Source organism: Carlito syrichta, unplaced genomic scaffold, assembly GCF_000164805.1.
Source record: "Carlito syrichta isolate Samal-C Ts95f unplaced genomic scaffold, Tarsius_syrichta-2.0.1 Scaffold308954, whole genome shotgun sequence".
NCBI lineage: Eukaryota > Metazoa > Chordata > Mammalia > Primates > Tarsiidae > Carlito > Carlito syrichta.
In genome coordinates this window covers 289,257-312,807 of record NW_007253050.1, presented here as the reverse complement: position 1 = coordinate 312,807, position 23,551 = coordinate 289,257, and the positions used below count along the sequence as shown (strand labels likewise).

The 23,551-nt window shown below is 38.9% G+C and overlaps 1 protein-coding gene across 1 annotated transcript in view; it reads right to left on the bottom strand.

Moving 5' to 3' along the window:
* NUP35 (nucleoporin 35) overlaps positions 1–20,539 on the bottom strand; it is a 35,873-nt gene extending 15,334 nt beyond the window's left edge. The window contains exons 1-4 of the mRNA XM_008066473.1: positions 20,402–20,539; positions 16,264–16,434; positions 12,493–12,620; positions 9,285–9,339 (exon numbers count right to left, since the gene is read on the bottom strand). Coding sequence (XP_008064664.1) covers positions 9,285–9,339; positions 12,493–12,620; positions 16,264–16,434; positions 20,402–20,441 — 394 coding nt within the window. The 5' untranslated portion in view covers positions 20,442–20,539. The remainder of the gene's footprint in view (positions 1–9,284; positions 9,340–12,492; positions 12,621–16,263; positions 16,435–20,401) is intronic.
* Positions 20,540–23,551: the final 3,012 nt, after the last annotated feature.

Sequence of the window (23,551 nt, the reverse complement as noted above, 5' to 3'; positions counted from 1 at the left end):
CTGCGGGCGGTGGCCGGGAGCGGCCACTGCACTCCAGTCTGGGCGACAGAGTGACACTCCAACTCAAAAAAAAAAAGAATAAAGTTAGATACAATTATATTCAGATAATGTCAGGGAGAAATAAAATATATTCCTTTAATTACCCTAGAAGAAATACAGCTAAAGTGAAAACTGAAAATCAAGAATCAGCAATATCGGTCAGCATAAAGGCTCATGCCTGTAATTGGCAGCACTTTGGGAGGCCAATGCAGGAGAACTACTTGAGCCCAGGAGTTCAAGACCAAGCTAGGCAACATACGGAGACCTTGTCTTCACAAAAACTTAAAAAATTAGCTGGGCATGGTGGGCACACCTGTAGTCCCAACAGCTTGAGAGGCTGAGGTGAAAAGATCATCTGAGCACAGGAGGTTGAGGCTGTGGAGAGCTATGCTCATGACAGTGCACTCCAGCCTGGGCAATGGAGTGAGACCCCCTAACACAAAAAAATAAAAATAAAAAGAACGACATAATCACATGTGGTTAGCCAAATAACGGCCCTCCAAGATAACCACAATCTAGTCCCTAAAACCTGTGAATTCCAAAAAACGATCTTGCGGATGTGATTATGTATCTTCCGAGATGTGAAGATTATCCAAGATTATTCATGTGGGCCCTAAATGCAAGCACAAGGATCCTTATAAGAGGGAGGCAAAGGGAGATTTTACTTCTGAGAGAAGGGTGTACGAAGACGGAAGCAAATATTGGAATGATACACTTTGAGGATAGGGGAAGGGGACACAAACAAGAATCCATCTAGAAACTGAAAAAAATAAGAAAGCTGATTGTTCCTAGAGCTCCAGAAGGAACCAATACTACTATCTTTACTTTAGTCCAGTGAAACTGATTTTGAATTTCTGACTCTTAGAACTACAAGAGGATAAACATAAGTTGTTTCAAACCACTAAATTTGTAGCAATTTGTTACAATGGAAATGGGAAGCTTATACAGCATCTCCTTTACATATATGGAAATAAATTCCAAAAGAAATAGTTCTAAGATCTGAACTGGTTAGTTCATAATAAGGCTAAAGATTGCTCCTTTTCCAAGGCAGGAGGATCGCTTGAGGCCAAGAGTTTGAGAGCAGCCTGGGCAACACGGCAACATACCATCTCTACTTAAAATAAAAATAAATTTAAAAGTAAATAATTTTTTTAAAAAAGACTGCTGCATTTCATTATAAGTATTAAGTACTACCTGGTTTTTTAAAACTATCTGCATTTATTATTTTGACTAAAACATAAAATAACACTCCACCATAACTAGAAACCAATGAATGGTAGCATGATAAGTATGGCATAAAATTAAATAAATTTTAGGTAAATGATTAGAAATAATAACATCCTAGATAATCCAAATGGGTCCAATATAATCACAAGGGTCCTTAAACAGGACAGGAAGGAAAAGAGAAATGTAAGAAAGACTCACTGGCCACTGCTGGCTCTGAAGGTGGTAAGGAGCCAGTCTCTAAAAATAGGAAAGGGGGAAAAAAAATTCTCTCCTACAGCCTCCAGAAAGGAATGCAGCCCTGTCAAAGTCTTGGTTTTAGCCCACTGATGCCTACTTCAGACTCCTGATATCCAGAACTATGACATAAAAATCTGAATTGTTTTTAAGCCACTAATCTGTGATAATATGGTTCAGCAGCAACAAGAAACTTTTACAATCTAGAATGAGGTCAGTGTTTACTGAATATTATTAAGGAAAAACCATGTACTCCCAAATTGGACACAAATATTTCAGTCCCCTTATCCAGTAGTAGATACTGGTGTTAGGATGTCATTGCCTCAAAACTCTGTAAACATGTATTAGTTTCTTGCGGCTGGAAACTACACAAACCGGATGGCATAAAGCAGAAATTTCTTCTCCCACAGTTCTGGAGGCTAGAAGTCCAAGATAAAGTTGTTGGCAAGGCAGGATTACTACTGGAGACCAGGGAATCCATCACTCACCCTCCAGCTTCTGATGACTGCTGGTATGCGATAGCAACAACACCCCACTCACTGCCTCTACCTTCACATCACCTTCTCCTCCCTCTGTTTCTCCTCCTATGTGTCAAATTTCTTTCTGCCTTTCACTGATAAGGACAACTGTGATTACATCTGGGGACCATCTAAGTAATCCATCTCTCCCTCCATTAATGGAGAAAGGTAAAAGCCAGGCACAGGAAGTTTTGATTGGAACACATATAAGGAGCAGCTAATACAAATAAGAAAAGAGTTCCCTTTCCTTCCTTGAACACTATTAGAACCCTGAGGGTCCTCATTTCAACAAAAGCAGCCAAAAAGTGCTACAACCTATCACTAATATCACATTTAATCTGTTAAAAATTCGCTAACACAAATAGTTTGTTAATAAGTGGCTTACCATTTGGGAAAAGAGCTGAAATATAAGTAAAAGAACTTCTCAAGAAAAAAATTAAGACAAAATACTGAAAGTTCAGAAAAGCAAAGGGAAATTTAAATAGCAGCAGAAGAAAGTTGAAAGATGAGGATGGAGAAAGATAATAGCAAACTCTTTCTATGTTCTTAGCAGGGCATGGTAAATAAAGAACCACCATGTATCACAGTTCAAAGAGTTTCTGATATTCTTTAATCCAGATTTCCTACCTTCCTTTATGATCAAGGTTTTCCTGCACTAAAAATAAGATTCTGAGAGAGATCTTAACATCAGTTACAAAATCACTTCCTTTTTCTATCTCTTGCTTATCACTGGCTATGCATGACAAGTTCCCACATCCAACATACCTTTTCTAAAATATTCTTTTTCACTCACGCCTCATTAAGACTTTCTAAACTCAAAGTAGAAGCAGCAGTGGCTCCCAGTGGCTGATTCATGATACTTATATTTTTCCTATCACAGTTCTTGTATTTTCACATACAATTTCTTAAATTATAAAACCTCACAGCAGTTACCATAGTATAAAAAAATAAGTTAAAAAAGGATACTTAATTAACTTTAGTTTTGTGCTTTTAAAATTGACAACAGTAAGAAAATTAAAACGAATGCTTTTTAGTCAACTAGGAGAGCCTCTAAAACATTAAACATATTACTTAACATAGTGTTTTCACTTTTTTTTTTTAGATTAGAAAACATCGTTTATTTAGAAAGTCATTTAGAGAGAAGATTCACCTCTCCAAGGTAGGAGAATGGACCAAAGCTTAGGAAACATGGTAGCCCCTGCTCAAAGAGCCAGACCATATGGTCAGACCATAGCTTAGCAGAGCAATGGTCTCACATTTTCAATGTCCCTGGAATTGACTCAATTAAACAACTGAATAGTCACAACTTGTGTGTATAACAAAGAACTGTCATCTACCTATTTGTTATATGAGTTTGATTAGGTTAAGTTTGTTAAGGCTGGAACTAACTCCTCTAGGACACTCAACCTCAATTACATAGCTGAATAGACTGGGTTATCATTCTAGATTTTTGACGATGGCATACATGGTAGACAGACTTCTAAAACTTCTCTAAGACTTCGTCTTCTGGTTTAACCAACTGATAATTTAATCAAACACCAATCAAGGTATTCTGGGAAAATACTTTGCAGATGAAATTAAAGTTACCTATCAGCTGACCACAGAATAAGCAATTATCCTAGATTATCATTTGGGTCCAACAGAATCAAGTAACTCAGTGAAAGTTCAGACTGCTTTAAAAAAATCTAAACATGAAGGATTCAAAGAATCCAATTTGCAACTGCATACAGTTAAATCCCCTACATCTGAACAATGCACATGCCTTATATTTCATAAGTACTTTGGCTAACTCTTTCAGAACAGTGTTATATAACAATGTTGATATATATATATATATATATATATATCATAGTAACATCTCTGTGTTATTTCTTAGTCTAATGAGAATTCTTTTGGTATTTTACCATCTATGGAAAGAATCATAGCTTTTCCTTTTTTTGGCCAATTAATATGGTTATAATAATAGAATTCTTAGCATTAAATCCATTTATATATCCCTAAATGATTGCATTCGATTACAATTTTTTTAAACATATTGCTGGATTCCATTTGCTGATATTTTACATAGAATTTCTGCCTTAGTGTTTACCAGTGATGTTGGTACACTAAGTCCCACAAGAACCTTCAAGTTGTGACCTTTCAAAAATGTAAATGTGTGATTGCATGTCCAATCGCATGTTAGTTCACATATCTGGTGTACACTGTCACATACATGCATCCTCTACAAGTGGTTGTGCTTTTCTGTGTACCTTACTGTATAGTACTGTATAGAGTACAGTAGTACAGTATCTTTATTTCAAGTCCAGGATATCCAAAAGCAAGGGTAAACGCAGCAGTGATGTACCTGGTACTGCTAAGAAGCGCCAAGCGATAATGATAGAAACAAAAGTAAGAAGAATTAAGAGAGTGAAGCAAGGCAAAAAGATGGTAGACATCTCTCATTCTTATAACATGAATCGTTCAACCATTAGCATGATTCTAAAGTACATAGACAAGATCATGGAACATGTGAAATCTGCTGTGCTGATAATGTTGACAACAATATTGAAGAAGCATGGAAAAGTGATGGAGGAGATGGAGAAATTTCTCAGTGTGTGGATGCAGGATCAGCATCAGTGTCAAATCTGCTCAGCTTAATGCTGATTCCAGAGAAAGCTAAAAGTCTTTATGAAGACTTGAAGAAGAAATATGGCAAACAATTAGAGGGCACATCTTTTAATGCCAGCCATGGCTGGTTTCATCAGTCCAAGGCTAGAGTCAATCTTCACAACATAAAAGTAATTGGTGACGCAGCAAGTGCAGATATGACAGCTGTCTGGGAATTTCCTGAAATGCTTTGAGAAATTATTGATGAAGATGCTAATATTTATCCAAGCAGGTTTTTAATGTGGATGAGACAGGACTGTATTGGAAGAGAATGCCAGACCAAAGTTACATCAGTAAGGAGGAAAAATGGATGCCAGGCTATAAAGCAGCAAAGGATAAGCTAACTCTGTTGTTTGGTGGCAATGCTTCTGGCAATATGAAGTTAAAGCCTCTCTTAGTTTATCATTCAGAGAACCCAAGAGTCCTAAAAACATAGCCAAGGCCTCTCTTCCTGTTATGTGGAAGAGTAACCCCAAAGCATGAGTTACACATACCATTTTCCAGGACTGAATTTTTTCACCACTTTATCCCAGAGGTAGAAAAATGTTGCTGAGAGGTATGTCACATTCAACATCCTTTGCTACTCAATTGTGCTCCAGGTCACCCCCCAAACATGGATGACTTTCATCCTAACATCAAAGTAGTGCATCTGTCACCCAATACTACATGGTTCACCCAACCTATGGACCAGGGGATCATAGCGACTTTCAAGAAATATTATTTACATCACACTTTTCATCAGGCAGTAAAGATGAGTTGACAAATCAGGAGCACCTTGCAACAATTTTGGAAGAACTATAACATCTACAAGGTCATAAAAAACATTGACTTTGCTTGGTGTGAGGTTACAGCTGTCATCATAAATGGGATTTGGAAATGTTGCCTGCAGTTTGTTCACGATTTTTGTGGATTTGAGAAGGTGAATGAGGAGTCCAAAGAAGTCTTCAGCAACTCAGTGACCCTCAGTGAGAAGCTGGAACTAGATATGCAAGAAGACAACTTCACTGAACTCCTTGCTGTGCATCACAAGGAGCTTAGTCATGAAGACCTGGTGGAATCGGAGGCCCAGAGAAAGGACGAAGAAAGACAAGAGGAAGAAGTGGTAACTGAATCCCAAAGAGATTCACAACACAGGAAATGGCAAGGGGATTTTATTTGAGGAGGTACTGTTAGTGTCTGAGGAACAGGATCTGAATGTAGAATGGTACTCGATGGTTGCAGTAGCCATTCAGAATGCAATCCAGCGCTACCACGTCATCTATAACAAGAAAAAAAGAGCTACTACCCAGACATCACTGAATCATTTTTCCAAAAGGGTAAATAGAATTAAACCCAGCAAGAAACCAGAACCTGTGTCATCAACGTCAGGTAGGAGTGAAATTGCAGCTTGCCCTCCATCTCCTATTCCTGGTGATCCTTCAGCTCTACCATCTCCCACTTTCTCTCCCTCCTCCAGTCGGTAACTCTTCTTGCCTGTTCACTCAATGCTATTGCCTGTATACCAACTGCTGTACTGTACTATTGTACTTTTACTGTATGTAAGATTTAAAATGCTTTATTTTTTGTTTTTATAATGTATTATTTGTGTAAAAAGTATTATAAACCTGTTACAGTACAGTGCCACATAGCCAATTGTGTTAGTTGGGTATCAAGGCTAACTTTGTTGAACTTGCTCATATATAGGGGACTTACTGTATTGCTTTTACATCCATTCTGACAATTTTCCTACTCTGTCGCCCAGGCTAGAGTGCAGTGGCATGATCACAACTCACTGCAGCTTGAACTCCTGGGCTCAAGTGATCCTCCTGCCTCAGCCTCCCAAGTAGCAAGAACTACAGGTGCATGCCACCATGCCTAACTTGATTTAACTTAAAATCTATTGTCTTGTTATTATTTGTTACGTTCCATCTTTTCTTGTTAGTATTCTTCTTTTCCCTCTTTCCTGCCTTCTTCTTCTCCCCCTTTCCTGCCACCTTCTTCTGTCACCACCCTCTCTCACCTGGATAATTACATATAGTAGCCTCCTAACAGGTCTCCTTGCCTCTACCCTAATTCCTTACCCCTAAACTAGGCTTAGCACAGCAGCAGCCTTATCCTAATTGTTTCTGGGTAGACCAACTATTACAATGATTTTAAGACCCTGTAATACATACGCCCCCATTACCTCTCTGACCTCATTTTCTACTATTATCCCCCTCACTTATTCCATTTCAGTCACACTGGTCTCTTATTCTTCCTTGAACATCCCAGACACACTCCCATCTCAGGGCCTTTGTACTTGCTATTCCCTCTTTCTATTATACCTTTCCCTACCTCCCTTACTTAGGTCAAGTTTTTAAGCAAATATTACTTATCCCCTAACTACCTATAGTAGGCAGGATAATGGCCTCCCAAAAACATCTATGACCTAACCTCTGGAACCTGTGAATATGCTGCATTACATGGCAAACAGGAATTAAGGTTGCTAATCAACTGACTTTATAATAGGGAGATTATACTGGACTATCCAGATTTGGGGCTACATATCATTTAAGCCACTCAAGGTCCAGAAAAGACAGAGAGGGAGATGCGACTACAGAAGAATGGGCAGAGAGACGAAAAGCTGCTGGCTGTGAAGATGGAGGAAGGGACTCACAAGCCAAGAAGCGTGAGCAGCATTCAGAAATGAAAAAGGCAGCTATGCGCGGTGGCTCAACCCTATAATTACAGCACTTTGGGAGACCGTGGTGACAGGATTGCCTGAGCCCACAGGTTTGAGACCAGCACAGGCAACTTGGCAAGACCTCAGCTTTACAATAAATCAAAAATTAGCCAGGTGTGGTGGTGAGTGCCTACAGTTCCAGCTACTTCAAAGCTGCGGCAGAAGGATCGCTGGAGCCCAGCAGGTCGAGGCTGCGTTGGCCATGAGTGTGCCGCTGCACTCCAGTAGAGGTAACAGTGAGACTCCAAAAAAAGGAAGAAATGGAAAAGTCAAAACAGATTATCCCTAGAGCCACCATAAATGAACACAGTCCTACCAATGTCTTGATTTTAGCCCACTGAGACAAATTTCAAACTTCTGACCTTTAGATTTGTAAGAGAATACATTTATATTGTGTGGAGCAATCAATTGTCTGGACAGTGCCTCTTTCCCCCCACATCTGGCTTCTTTCTGCCCCTTTCCCAAGGGAACAGCCTCTGGACAAGGCTGGTCTCTGTAGGATATGCATATTCCCTATAGTGAGTCATGGGGTTAATTGTCACAAGATGCAGGTAACCAAGCAACCTAAGGACAATGCAGTTGTTACTCTTAATCAATGTGATTGAAAACAGTGTATAGAAATTTGAGTAATTAACTTGCTCAAATATAAAACTGTTTGCTGTGCTATCCCTCAGGGTAAAGATTCTTTCCTCATCCCCGACTGGCTGCCATCAGTGACCCTTTCATAAGCGTAATAAGCCAATGTCTCTCCCTGCTGGACCGCTGGGTGTCTTCTTTAGAATAGGTAAACATTATGTGCAAGCCCTCACAGATTTGGGGATACTACGTTACATACCATTTAAGCCACTTTTATGTTTGTGGTCATTTGTTATGGCAGCAATAGCAAACTAACACACTACTTCATTTAAAACTATAAACCTTCACCTCCCCACCCACTTTTGTTGCTTGCTTTTTTTCCTTCACAAAATGTATTACCTTCTAACAAACTTTATAATTTAGCTATTTTGTTTATAAATGTAAACTCTGCAAACACACGTAAGTCCATAAAGGCAGGATTATCTATTTTGCTCACTATTTTTCAGAGTCTGGTACAAGTTTAGGTGCGCAAATATTTCAAAAGACATTTGATGGGATCATAAACATATGGATACATATGAAGAAGTATGCTAAGGATAATGTTGCTGGTGATAAGAATGCTATTAACCTTAAAGAAAAACTTGAAATAATCAGTGGATGCTTGTATTTAATAGCATCTTGATTTATAGCTATGTATTAGCATCTCTCAAAACACCTTTATTATTCAGTATTCATTTTCTTCCCAAATGCAACAGCTCTTTTTTGAATCGATCCTCACTCTGTCACCCAGTCTGAAGTGCAGTGGTACGATCACAGTTCACCGCAGCCTCAAACTCCCAGGCTCAAGCAATCCTCCCTCCTCAGCCTCCAAAGTAACTGGGGCTACAGGCATGCACCCCCACACCTGGCTCATTTTTTATTTTTTGTAGAGACAGGGGTCTCACTACATTGTCAAGGTTGGTCTCGAACTCCTGGACTCAAGCAATCCTTCTGCCTCTGCCTCCCAGAGTGCTGGGATCCCAGGCATGAGCCACCACACCCATTTGCCACATTTTTTTTCACTTACACAATTTTTAATCATTCGGGAGACAATTCAAGCATTATTAATCATAGAACTATTTTAAATTCTTGATTTTTTTAGTAAAATACCCCATCTTACCTATAAATTCAGAGAAAGAATCAATATACAAAGTATTTCCTTCCTGAAGAAAGTTACTGACATTTGAGAAAATCTCCAAGTTTGAAATATAAAAGGAAAAATGTTGGCAACTGTCAACCTAGGTCTTATATTATCTTCATCCAAAGAACAGAGAATAATCTTTTACTGTTCAAAAGTTGCTTACCTGTTCCTGGAGTTGAAATTCCAACAAGAGGACTCTGCATTACTGAAATGTTTGGCTACACAAAAAAACATAAAGTGTTAAGGTAAAAATGCAACATTCTAACCGTAGCATAAACACAGTGTTATACAATATTTGAAATAACAGAGATAATGATAATTTTTCAATCACCAAGTTCACATTGAAAATCAGAAAGATGACAAAATTGTATTTTTAAACAGTTACAAACCATGAAATGCTACAGATTTAAATCAGTCTACAAAATAAGAGACAGCATACTCCTACCAATACCGGTAAAAAGTTCTAAAGCTGGAAAATGATCAATACTATAAATATAAGAAAATTAAAGTTAAAAATCCTTCTACAAAGACAATATTCAATCAAAAAATGAGAACAGGCTTTCTGTTGAAGTAAATGTATATAAATTTTCAAAAGCAGATTCCGATTAAACTAAGAAAACCTAAAATCTAGGTTCATCTAGCAACCAGAACTAAACACTGAAAGAATGTTAGGAGAGATACAAAATTTACTGCTCAATGTTTAATGCCAACTTCTTTCATGTTCAGAGGTTAAGTCCAGTCTCTGGGGACATAACTAATATGCACTCTAATTCAGCAATAATATTCTTACTGTCTTTCAAGTTAAAAAACATTCTCTATATATTCTGATCCATGAACCTTCTATACATTTTGAATACAGAAATAACTATAAAACATCTTTTTCTATATCAAAGAAGTAATGAGAACTAGCAAAAATTTAGAAGCCAGTTATTCTCAACCAAACTAAACAACATCTTATCAACTTTCAGAAAACCATCTCAGACAAGGATATCTACCTATTAGGAATGTAACACATGCCATAATCATAATTTTAAATTTTCTACTAGGCACATAAAAAAGTACAAACATACCGGGCTCAGTGGCTCAGCCTGTAATCTTGCGCCTTTGGGAGACTGAGGTGAGTGGATTGCCTGAGCCCGCGGGTTCAAGACCCACCTGGGCAGGGGAGACCTCATCTCTACAATAAAATCAAAAAATTAGCCAGGCGTGGTAGCACGCGCCTGTAATTCCGGCTACTCAGAAGGCTGAGGTGGAAGGATTACCAGAGCCCAGCTCGTCGAGGCTGCGGTGGCCGGGAGCGGCCAATGCACTCCAGTCTGGGTGACAGAGTGAGACTCTAACTCAAAAAAAAGTACAAACGTGTAAAATCTAGTTTATTTAGCCTAAAATATTATTACAAAATATTATTTCCATATGTAACCAATATGGAGAAATGAGATACTTTACAGTCTAAGTCTTCAAAATCTGGTGTGTAATTCACACTTAAAGTATATCTCAATTAGGACTAGCCACATTTCAAGTATCAATAGCCACACCTGGCTAGTGGCTACTATTAGACAGATGGGCAGGTCTAGAAGTGTTGGAAAGAAAAGATAATCTATTTAACATAATAGATGAATTTTGCTTTGTAGGTAGGCCCAGTATACCAGAAATATCAAGCCTATATATAGGTGGTCCAAATTCACTGAAAGATGTTTTCTAATACTCTTTTTATTTTTTTGGAGTCAGGCTCTCACTATGTTGACCAGGCTGGAGTTCAGTGGCACAGTCATGGTTCAACATAGCCTCAACCTCCCAGGTTCAGGCAAGCCTATCTCCTCAGCCTCCCAAAGTGCTGGGATTATAGACATGAGCCACCATGACCAGTCATCTTTCTAGTATTCTTAACTTCTCAAACAAATTGAGTAAGGGAAAAGCCCAAAACATTTAACCAAATTAAATGGCAGGAATATCTTTATACAATGAATTTATCAATTTAACTAACAGACTTTGTCTACATGGCCTACTAAGCACAATGATGGTGGGAAAGAACACTTGTGACTATAAAGCTACTAAATTCCCTACTTAAAATCCATATTACATTTCAACTGACAATCAAGAGTTAGAGTCTCACTCTGTCGCCCAGACTGGAGTGCAGTGGCCGCTCCCGGCCACCGCAGCCTTGACCTGCTGGGCTCCGGCAATCCTTCCGCCTCAGCCTTCCAAGTAGCTGGAATTACAGGTGCGCGCTACCATGCCCAGCTAATTTTTTGATTTATTGTAGAGATGAGATCTCACCAAGTTGCCCAGGCGGGTCTTGAACCTGTGGGCTCAGGCAATCCACTCACCTCAGCCTCCCAAGAACACTGGTTCTTGATTCAAGACTTTCTAGGTTTGAAGCCGGCTCTGCTATGGACTAGCTGCAAACTACTTTGACAAACTGCTTAACCTTTCTGTGTCCTAGTTTTGTCAGTGATAAAATGAAGCTCCTAACAGCAACCTCAAAGATTCAGTGTAACAATTAGATGAGATAATACATTAGAAATTATAAGATCAGGGACTGTACACAGTAAGTACTTAAGTATTAGACATTTTTTTGTGCCTGTCAACCCCATCAAAACAGAAAATATCTGCATGCCTGTATCCCAGCTACTCAGAAGGCTGACACAGGATGATCGCCTAGACCAGGAAGTCGAGGTTGTAGTGAGATGTGATCATGCCACTTAACTCCAGCCTGAACGAGATTGAGACCTTGACTTAAAAATAAAAAAACTAGAGAATCTCTACCTTGAATATAACACAAGACTGAAAAGAACACCAAAACTTACCACCACCTCAGAACACCTATACTAGAAACAAAATAAATAATAAGTACATAAATATGCAAAAGGAAGCTTTTTTAGCAAGATGAGCAAATAGTAAATATAACTCTAAAAGGATATTGGTGTTATGCTAATAAAATCATTCATAAAACAAAAAGATCTCAAATCATTACCAACTGCCCAAAATCTGGATAAAAACCTGAATCTTTATTGGTTCTTTCACAAAATTATATCTAAAGATTAAACTTCTTAAACAACTGAAATGACTTGAACCATAATTACTTTCCACATGTATATTAAGTAGGTTGGAGGCATGGGCAGGGATATAAGGCATACTTGTAATAACCTCAGAATTAACTATTGGAGAAAACAATTCAAAGTTCTACACTTTTACATACATTTCATGATAAACACAATCTAAACAGATTCTATGATAAATGTGTTTAATGCTTACTCTGTGCAACATACATTGAAATAGACGTCAGGAAAACCTTTCAGGGAAACCCTCATAGTATAGCCACATGAAAACATGACCTTATTCATTGTAGGTCACAAGGGTATACAGATCACCTGTCTTCTTGAAGCTAAGGGTGATGATCCAAGTCCTGGGCTGGAAATGTCATCATATATACTTCTAACTGGTGGAGCGCCACTTTTATCTTTATGAGCAGGGACAACTGGTTGTGGTGGTGACCCACCTGCGATGTACAAAAAAAACATAGTGAAGTGAGAAAACAAAGGAATCTTCCATCTTTCTAGTAAGATTTTTTTAATTTATATTTTTGAAATATTGACTTAAACTGCTGTCTCCTCATTCTTTTCACACTTTAATATGCTCAAGAGTCACTTAGGGATCTTGTTAAAATGCAGACTCTGATTCAGAAGGTGTGGGGTGAAACCTGAGATTATGCAGTTCTAACAAGCTCCCAGATGACACCAATGCTGCTGATCCACAGATCACACTTCGAATGAAAGGTTTCAGCATAAGTAGTTAATGGAAATTTTAGTTTTTAGAAAACCCATGTAACTTTTGCTTTCTCTACAAAATGCTTAACAATTCAATACAAAACTTGACCCCATTTTTCACTTGAATGTAGGTATTAAGAAACTCTAGTCTGTAGATACCTAAATAAATATAATTCCTTAGTGTGGAGTTTGACTATCAAGATTAAATAGATTCCATTCAGGTTTCCCACAGTAAAAATATATTTAAGTACATAAAAATGATGCAGAAAAAGGACTAACTTTTGTGACAAAGATGTCTTCATAAATCAAAGAACCTGCAATGTCAAATGGTAATGTAGCCCAGAACCTGTTTAAGTCTAATGTTTGAGCCTGAGCAGTACAGCATAAGATATGGAATGAGACTGACCAGGGCTTTATCAAGTTGTCACTTTACTAACAAGTGAGCTTCAGCAAAGCATTTATTGCACTTAGCCTCAGTTTCCTCTTCTGAAAAACCTATCCTTTAAGACTGACAAAATAATGAAATAACATATATACGCAAAATGGTTAGCATACTATCTGGTTCATAAACACTCAATATATGATAGTTACTATAATAAAATAAAACATTTGAAATTTTTAAAAACTGTCCAGAAAATGTTAAGTGAATTTCTTCAAATATAATTTCTGATAACTTTCCATGACCAATCCTAAGAAAAAGAAGATAATAAATCAGTCACTTTAAACCAAATAATACTTTAAGGGCAATTAAAATAAAAAGAATTTCCAGTTAAACATCTATTGAAAGGAGATTAGTTCACAATTAGAATTTGACCACTTCTGTAGCTAATTATCTTTACCCACAGTTAAAATTTCAAAGTTATTTTAAAATATATCTTTGCTAAATGAGTCTTGTAATATATACAAGCTGCAACTGTTACAATACTTTGTGTTGGCAATTGCAAATTCTGTATAAAAAAAAAAAAACTTCCCCCAGTTTTCAAAGTCCTTTCACTAGCTAGGAATTATGAGAATCTCTATTCACTAAGACTAGAAGTAGAATTCTTATCTACAAATTTTCAAATTACACTTCTTTCAACTAATTATTTGCTAGTCTTGTATCTTTTTTTTTTTTTACTCTGTTTAGTTCTAAATAAGAACAAAAGAACTTTTGGAGTTTGGAGTACAGAACCTAAAGAATCAGGAAATCAAGTTAAGGGCTTAACTCCCTTCTTGGCCCCTCCCGTTGTGTCTTCAGAACCCAAGTGGTCGGCAGAGCCCCTTCAGTCCTATCCTTTCAAGTGGGCAAGGATATAACAATGTTCTTGAGAAGTCCCCCAACTTCTTGGGAGAAAATTGGCTCCTCAGAGTTGTACCTCTTGCTTCAGGTCATTTGCACGAGAACAGATTCCTCTGTGCAAAGCTGGCCTGCTTGTTCCCTGTCTGCTTCTAGTCCTCAGGCCTTCCTGTTGGGTTGCTAGGCAGATACGGTCCTGGCTTGCAAATAAGCTCACTGCATTTACTAGCCTGTGAGAACTTCAACTTGGGTAAGTGGATTGAAAGGAATCTGGTCTGTAGCTCAGAGCAGAGGGTCTCCAAAGCCTGCTTTTGGGGGCTGGGTCTTCAGGGTGGCCACTAAAGAAGGGAGATATGTGAGGGGGCTTCTGTGGGAGGTCCAGATTGCCCTTCTGTGTTTGTTCCACTACCTAACTCCCACCCAAAGGAACTGTATTCCACCGAAGCAAAGTATTGCTTTGAAACTTTTTAACATTTGCTCAAATTGGCGAAGACTCTCATCAACTCCACTACCCAGGAACCTTTCAGATAGTCCAGGTAGCTGGGCTGGGCTTCTTTTGTGTTTTAGGGTCCTCCCCCCTCTGCAGCACTGCCCCCCACCCCACCCCCGTATTTGAGTTGGTAGGAAGGCAGGGCCCTTCTAACAGTTGGGAATGCTGGGCCTGGAGATTACAGATTTGCACGAATAGTGATAATAGTGACAATGATGATACCATGGAGTTGTTAACTGAGTTAAAGCATGTGAAGGGCTCACTCTGTGACTCCTAGGGGATTAAGGAGACAGAGATCAGGGTGCCTTCAGCAAGCAGGGAGGGCCTTGGCAGGACTGACAAGGGGGGTGAGCCCAGGCAAGGGTGTGCAGCAGGAGAGGAGGGCCATAGGTGGCTGAAGGTGGGCTGCACGTGGTGACAATGACGCCGCTTTCCGCCCTGCCACGGGGCATGTTGTGCTCCAATTTCCCCCATGCCAGGTCACTGTTCTGTGCTGGTTCCTCAGATCACTGGATATGTCTCACTGTCTCTGGAGTAACTTTTCCTTGATTTCAACAATGATTTTGTTCCCAGACTTCTCAACTGCACCTGTACTCCTGCTTCTCACTGCTTAAACATAGCCTCGGGGAGATTTCTATAAAGTGTCTCAAGTCTGTTGCAAAAGTCCAAGAAAACAAACTCCAAATCTCAGAACAAAGTCATGTTAATCACATTGCATTTAGGAGTAGGTGTTTGTCATATTAAACTTTATGCCAGGGTTGTGGATGAAATTGAGCTGGAAATGTCGGGGAGAGCTGTTCACTGGCTGCTAGGCTTTGCCCCATGAAGTCTAGCTTGCTTCAGGTGGTCTTGGAGTTGCTCTCTCTGCCATTTTCCTCCAGGCCCAGGAATCAAAACCTGCTCTCCTGCTGTCTCTTGCCTCAAGGGAGATGCTTGCTTTCCCCATCTTGTCTAAACATGCATTGCCTGACCTGCTTCTGGGTTCAGATCCGGAGGCTTGAGAGTCCAAGATCAAGGTGCTGGACAATGTGGTGCCTGTGAGGGCTCTCTTTCTGGCTGGCAGACAGCTGCCTTTTTGCCGGGTCCTCACATAGTGGTGGTGCGGGGGAGAATGGGGTGAGAGGGTGAGAGGACGGAGGGAGGGAGACAGAGTGCTAGCCTTATATTTTTAAGATGAATTATATAAAATGAAAACAGTTGAAGCTCAATGACTTTATTTCACCAATTCTAAAAGGCTCTCTTTCCCTCCACACTTTAACATCTCTGAAGCAGAAATATATTTTACAAAAAAAGGCATCTTAGCATTGTGTCATATTTAATGTTTTTCTTTCCTAGTGACACTTAATGGTGAGATTTACAATCAAAGGTACCTAGGATGAATGAAACGTAGAATACATTTTTTAAATGAGTGGCTTTTGAAGTTATAGTAGCATATATTTATAGTTCTATTCTCAGAGTCTTAAAATAAAGGCTTTGCTTTATAATAGAGGCACTGCTGAATTTTATAATAGATGTGTGGATGAGGATGAATCCTGTACCATTACTCTTTTTAAAAATCTAGTATGTGTATTGATATTACTATAAGAACTATTTTAAGCAATTCACCTACCTGCAAGTAAAGGTGATCTCATCTCCATTACTCCTACTGAAGGGCCACTAATTGATCGAGGTTGTGGAGTCACTGGAGCTGGCAAATCCCCCATTAAAAATCCAGGTAAGAACTGAGCATTAACTCCTTGCTTTGGAGATGTGGGTGAACCCAGCATCATTGGTTCAGATCCTAAGTGAATTAAAAGATAAAACAAAACAGATGAAGAGCTTTTTGTTATAATATCTAATAAAAAGATACAAGAATCTAGCATAAATATGAGAATTTAGTAAAAGCTTATATTATAGAACTTTTTTAATTTACTACCTTAAAAGCCATCAAAAATTATTCTAGAAAAATGTAAAATTACCTTGTAGTCAAAAGATTCATCTTCGATAGCTCTTTTTGTTTACATTAGTTCAAGGGTTTAAAAATCAGCACTTATTAGGCTGGGCGTGGTGGCTTATGCCTATAATCCCAGCTCTTTGGGAGGCCAAGGTAAGAGGATTGCCTTAGCCCACGGGTTCGAGACCAGCTTGGGTAACTTGGCGAGACCTCACTTTTAAAAACAAAAAAAACAAAAAAAACCCACTACTTATTAATTTAAAAAATTTAGAGTATCTAAAAAACTAACTCATTTCATTTCATTTCTGGGTCAGTTTCTACAATGTAACAGTCTTATAATAACAAGGACAGTTGGCACTAGTTACTTACATAAAGTCTTAGCAAATCAAACACAATGAGTTTAGTTTGTTAAATGTCCCATTTCTTATTCCTCATACATAAAAACAGTGAATAATTTATCTTGTGATAAAAGAGTAATCATTCATATATTACAGCATTTATGAAATAATAGTGATAACTAGCAACCTAACTCAAAAACACATTGAAAAGCGTTAGAAAATTTACTTTGGGGTTATTTTAAAAAATAATTTGTTTTAAAGTTAAGAATAATCAATAAATTTCGCCCTAATATAAAACCAATTTAAAGGGCAAACTCACAATTTTCCACTAAAATGAATCTTCACAGTTTACAGGGTAGATATTACTATTCCCCTTATGAAGATGAGGAAGCTATATAATTTCAAAGCAAAATAGCTCAGTAAGAAAAACGTGAGCTATAGAGTCAGAGATGTAGGTTCAAGTTCTCTTGGCAAAATAGGCATAAGCGCAGCATTCACTAACACAGCATTTACTAGAATTATAGCAAGTTCAGCACTTGACCTGGTATACAATAATTGCTCAATAAATAATTATTATGCTACAGTATCTTTAAAAAAATTAATGTATTTATTTGAGTTGAAGTCTCACTTTGTCACCCAGGCTGGAATATAGTGGCAAGATGATGGCTTACTGCAGCCTTGACCTCCTGGGCTCAAGTGATCCTTCCGCCTCAGCCTCCTGAGTAGCTGGGACAACAGGAGCGTACCCGACCAGCAAAATTTTTGTATTTTTTGTAGAGACTAGATCTTGCTATGTTGCCCAGGTTGGTCTTGAACTCCTGGGTTAAGGCAATTCTCCGCTGCCACCTCCCAAAATACTGGGATTACAAGCATGAACCAGTGCACCCAGCCTTACAGTATCTTATAATAGCAAAACGGAGTAATTAATGTGTAAACATGGAATCTGTAATCTCTGCTTATGAAAAAATTTTCAGCCAGGTGACAAGCCTGAGTTTGAGTCATGGCACTCACAAATGTCAAATATTTGCTATGTTATTTATATGGTTTTTATTCGCTATTACTAAAATTCCCAATAGCCTCAAAAATTTATTTCTTGCTATCCAAAAGCTGACAATTATTTATCCTTTCTCTTAGTCCCCAGTATGTAGACCTAGATATTAACAACAGAAGTGTATTAGAGGAAAAAAGCAATGTAATTCAGGAAAAGTATAAAACAAATACTGAAATAAGATGTGAAAATCTATAACTACATTGTAATTACTTTAAAAGGGCACTACCACATTATTTTCAAAGAACATACACTAACATCAAACTAAAAGTCTAAACAAAAGCATATTCTGGGCAGATACCTGAGAATCGCAGTTAAAGGGGTAAAGAGTAACTTAAAAGATGGAGTCGCTTTAGTTAAGAAGCAGTCATTTTTAACTGAGTTTTTCCTTTTTCTTCACAAGCTAGTTTTCTTCGCTGATTAGTTTTTATGCTGTACACACACCTCATCCTCTAATCATTAGCCAAAGACAAATCCAGCCAGAAATAGCTACTGATACTTGTTTTGTACCTTTTAAGTATATTTTACACTAATAATTCTTTTATTCTAAATATTTGTTTCCCAGCAATGCAAGGCCAAGATAACCTCACCTACTGTGATCAGCTCCCCCCTCCTCCCACTATCCACCAGCCCACCACCTAGAGTCACAAGACTAATTGCCTGAACAGAAAAGGGAGCACGAAGGGTGTTAGCAACACCCAAGAATGCAGCTGCTGAAGATTTTTTACCAGCCCTGCTTCCTTCCATCCAGGCTTGCCTGTTAGCATTGTCCCCTTTCTGTCTATGGAAAGTGGATAATAAACTTTGTCTCCTTTTTGGAAATTTTGGTTTATTCACGTAGCACCGACCTACCTTGCTTCAGTTTATCTTTACAATAGTAATAAATGCAAAGTCTGGGGTAACACTGCCAACTACCTTACCTCTCCTTTCCCCCAGAAGAGAAAGTATAATGACAACTAAAATAAGAGTTAGTTAAGGAAAGTTCTCATGTATCTGGCAAGTAGAAAGCACCAGAGAGATGAGAACACAATGGGCTCTAAATCCAGACTGTCACCAACTACCTCAGACTAAATTCCACTTAAAGAGATTAATCAATGGATACTGTATGTCCTTCACAGTCTATGCCCCTAAACAATAAGTGTTTAGCTAGCACAATTTGTTGAAGCAAACCCTTAGTTTTATACACCAGTAGGTACCTGGAATATCTGCAATATGTGGACTTGAACAATACTGGCTAATGGCAGACTATTGACCAGGCAAAAAAATATAGAGAGATCTGTAAATATGAGGCTATATAAGCCAATATATTCGTTTACTCACACTAGTAGCCCCAATAAATATGCACTGGAAGAGTTTTCTCATCTCATTTAAAACTGGAAGAGTTGTCTCATCTCTAAAATATAGGAAAATACTTAGAACGACATATATACATAAGAAGCAGAGTACATGCATTGCTGACGTTATGCATTTAGTTTTTTTTATACATACTAAAGCAGTTCAAATGACTATTATGAAATGGAACTTAGTTTACCCAAAACCTGGTAAGCACTACATGTCCTTCAAATATAAAAAAATCATTCAACACAATATAGGTTACGCTTGCTCTCTTTTCCAAAAAGCTATAGCTTAATTTTCAGGTAAATCTATGACAGCAGACTATTTTCTGTTCTAAAATGTACGACGGCTCTCACAAGTCACAAAACTCAGAAGGGAAAACAAAGGAATCAACATGCTGTTAACTTGGTAGATTGTTTTTTCAATGACAACACATTTCAACAAGCCTCCTCAATAAATGGAAATGAATACTTAAACGTCAGATCGTATTTGATTAGAGAAAAACACCTCCTACGAGACAAAAGCAGGAAAAATCTTGAGAACTCCTAGCTTGCTACTAAGGCCAACATCTCAATAATACCACCACCTGGTTGATTAAATGTCACACGATTTAAGTTTCCATTAATAACAGATTCCTTGTGCAAAGCCCAGGAGAGGGAAGAAACCAAAACAGGAACTAGAAGCACAGGTGACCAAGAAGCAGCGGACTGTAACCACACAGTCCAGGGCACCGCCCACCCACGTGTACGCCGGTCAGTTCCTCCCTAAGGACGCTTCCGGAGATCCCGGAACCCAGCAGCCCGGCAACGGCTCTGGGCGTTGGAGGGAGTAGGCGATATGGACCAGTCTAGTGTGGCAAGCAAACACCACCAAGGCCGTTTCTTTACCCCTGCAGGGCCCACAGTCTCCCGGGGCCGCCATGGTATCAGCAGGGTGGCGACGCCTCGAGCGGGGTACCGACAAGGAACCAGGGGCTCCCTCTCCGCAACCGAAACCAGCAGATGAGCACCTGACAACTGCCTTTCAGTCTTGCTTACTGCCAGCCTAGAGCACGAATGGCAGTACCAGCAAGATACTGTCGTTTTTCACTCACCCAACGTCGGAGCCTGAGGTTCCACAGCAAAGGCTGCCATCGCGGCGGCAACTACCCTTATTCCGGTACCGTTCCGATTTTCAAAAATGGCGGAAACACTCCCCACGAGAAGAGGCGCGTTACCTTATGGGGCTACGTAACTTCCGGACATGCGCCTTATTGAAGTTGTGGACACCGGCGCCATTTTGGGATAGGGCAAATGTTCTGGGAATACTTTCGGTCACACTGTGAGTTTTCTGATTTGTTGGTACTTGAGCTTCATGAAAGTAGTTTTTTTTGTTCGCTGTTTCATAATTAGTATGAGTTTATCCAGTGCTCTGTCGGCTTTTCCGAGTAACACCTGGAAGGTTGGCTTGGTGAAACAACCGGGGCTTCCTTCCAATGTCGGTCTCTGGGCTTAGTGCACGACGTTTTTTTCTCAAAGCATATTTTCTACCATCTGTGTGCCATTTATTTTAAATTTCGTGTTATGTAGACACAATTTTACATCAAAGAATAACTCATATACGCTGTTTTATTACATGTTAATACATACAAAAGAATATAGCTAGCGAATGTGTAAGTACATATATAGGGGAAAATTATAACACTCATGCGCCCACCACGCCATGGAATCTTGTGTGCTCCTGCCTGTGCCATCCCTGCTGTCCACTTCCCCACACTTTGCTGCTTTTTCGGACATGTTCATTTGGATCACAAACACGTACTCAGTATATATGTGTCTGTAAAAATACGCTGTTTAGTTATGCTCGTTTACTAACTTTATAAAAATAATGTATATAATGTGGGATGTTCTGTAGTCTGCACCCTGCCTATTATGCCCAAAATATCCACCCATGCTCAGCTGTTTCCTCTGGGACTTCCTTAAATCTCAAATCCAGCAAGAATTTTGACATGGAAACGAGACAGTAAGAATTCCAGGCTTAGATGGCAGGTTCCCAGAAATCTAATTCTAAAATCACTCACAGATTGAATTTACTTTTTATAAATGGGTGTGTGAGAGTTGAATTGTGTCTCCCAAAAAGTTATGCTCAAGTCCTAACCCTCATACTTAGGAGTGCGATCTTGTTTGCAACTAGGGTCTTTGCAGATGTAATAAAGTTCAGGTAAAGTCGTGTTGGATTACCACAAACCACAAACCTAATAACATAAAACAACACAAACTTATCTCATGTTTCTTGAAGCCAGAAATCCAAAATGAGTATTAGAGTAAAATCAAGGTGTCAGCAAGGCTGGCTACATCTAGAGACTCCAAGGGAGAATCTGCTTCCTTCTTCTAGCTTCTAGAAGCTACGTGTATTCCTCAGCTTGTGGCATCTTCCTACCTCTCCAAAGCCAACAGTATAGCATCTTCTGTCTGTCTGGCACTGCTTCTCTCAGCTCTGTCATCACATGGCCTTGTAATTACATTTAGGGTTCACCCAAGTAATCCAAGATAATCTTCCTATTTCAATATCCAGTTGTGGAAATTAAGTTAATAATCACATCTGAAAAATACTTTTTGCCATGTAAGGTAATATTCACAGGTTCCAGAGTTTAGTTTGTGGATATCTTTGAGAACTATTATTAGTGCACAACACAAAAACCCACTTGTTAGAATTAAGCCACTAAGAAAGATTCATCAATGAAGAAATTTATATTCATATTACAATATAGCCAAACAAAAGAGCACAATGCACCTGTTAAAATGAACGATATACAGCTGGGCGTGGTGGCTCAAGTCTGTAATCCCAGCACTTTGGGAGGCTGAACCCACAAGTTCGAGAACAGACTGGGCAACTTGGTGAGATCTTACCTCTACAATAAAAAAATCAGAAAATTACCTATACACGGTAGCACACACCTGTAGTTCCGGCTACTTGGAAGGCTGAGGCAGGAGGATCGCCTGAGCCCAGCAGGTTGACGCTGGGGTGGCCATGAGCATGCCACTGCATTACAACCTGGGTGACAGAGTGAGATAACAACTCCAAAAAAAAAAAAAAAAATGAAATAGATTTGATATGAGTGTGAGTGAAAAAGATCTCTATGATAGAATGAAAAAAATTTGAAAACATAAATGTATATGTTTGCATAAATCATTTTTATTTAACTAAATGGTATATTTGGTACAGATGCAGAGAAAGAGAGAAAAGAAAGAGAGATGCTTGTTTAAATAATGGGAAAACTTGGGAAAGATTGCACCAAACTATTAACTATGGGGTAGGAAATAAGTTTATAAATTGGAGGATTTAAGAAGGGCCTTTAACTTATCTTGTGAATTTTTGGTCATTGATTATAGATGTTATTACTATTTTAAGTATTGTTTTAATGAAAAATTTTTTTCCTTAAAGAAAGTCCTTTCCCTTTCTTTATCTGCATTTCAATCTTTTATCCTTTTAATTGCCTCTTTTCTTACCAACCTGAAAGATGCCCAGTCTTGAAACCTTCCCTAGACCCTCCTCCTTCTTGGCTACCATGTGCTAATTTCTGTCACATTTCTTTTGTTCAAGATCTCAAAAGAAGTATCTACAGACTTTAGTAGATTATCTATTTCTCTGTTTTACTTTATTGATTTTTAATTCATGACTGCTTTGGGGGGAAAAAACTCTCAAACTGTGTTTTTCCCTTTGCTCTCATATAATAGTCATCAACACAGAATAAGATTTTTGACCAAATGTGGGGGTTTTCCCAGACATCAGCTGGGCATCCAAACCCCAGACACCAGCTGGGCATCCTCCAATTCAATTCCAACACTGTGTATATACCTAGAAATGGTGTCAGATCCCACTGATGAGGGCTTAATTCCACAAGACTGCTCCTCCATTCTTCCCCCTAGACATGAGTCACAAGTCTAGACCTCCAGAACTTCTGATCACCCAGCTTCAAGATGGGTTCCCATGACTCCTCTCTGGGTTCAATTAATTTGCTAGAGTAGTTCACAGATCCACTCTAGCAAACATTTACATGTACCAGTTTATATAGGACACAAATGAAGAGATGACTAGGGTGAGGTATGGGGAAAAGGCATGGAGCTACGCCCTCCTTGGGCTCACCACCACCCTCCAGGAATCACCATGTGTTCAGCTATCTGGCAACTCTATGAATCCTGTCCTTTGGGATTTTATGGTGGTTTCATTACATGGGCATAATTGGCAACAATGTAGAAATGTG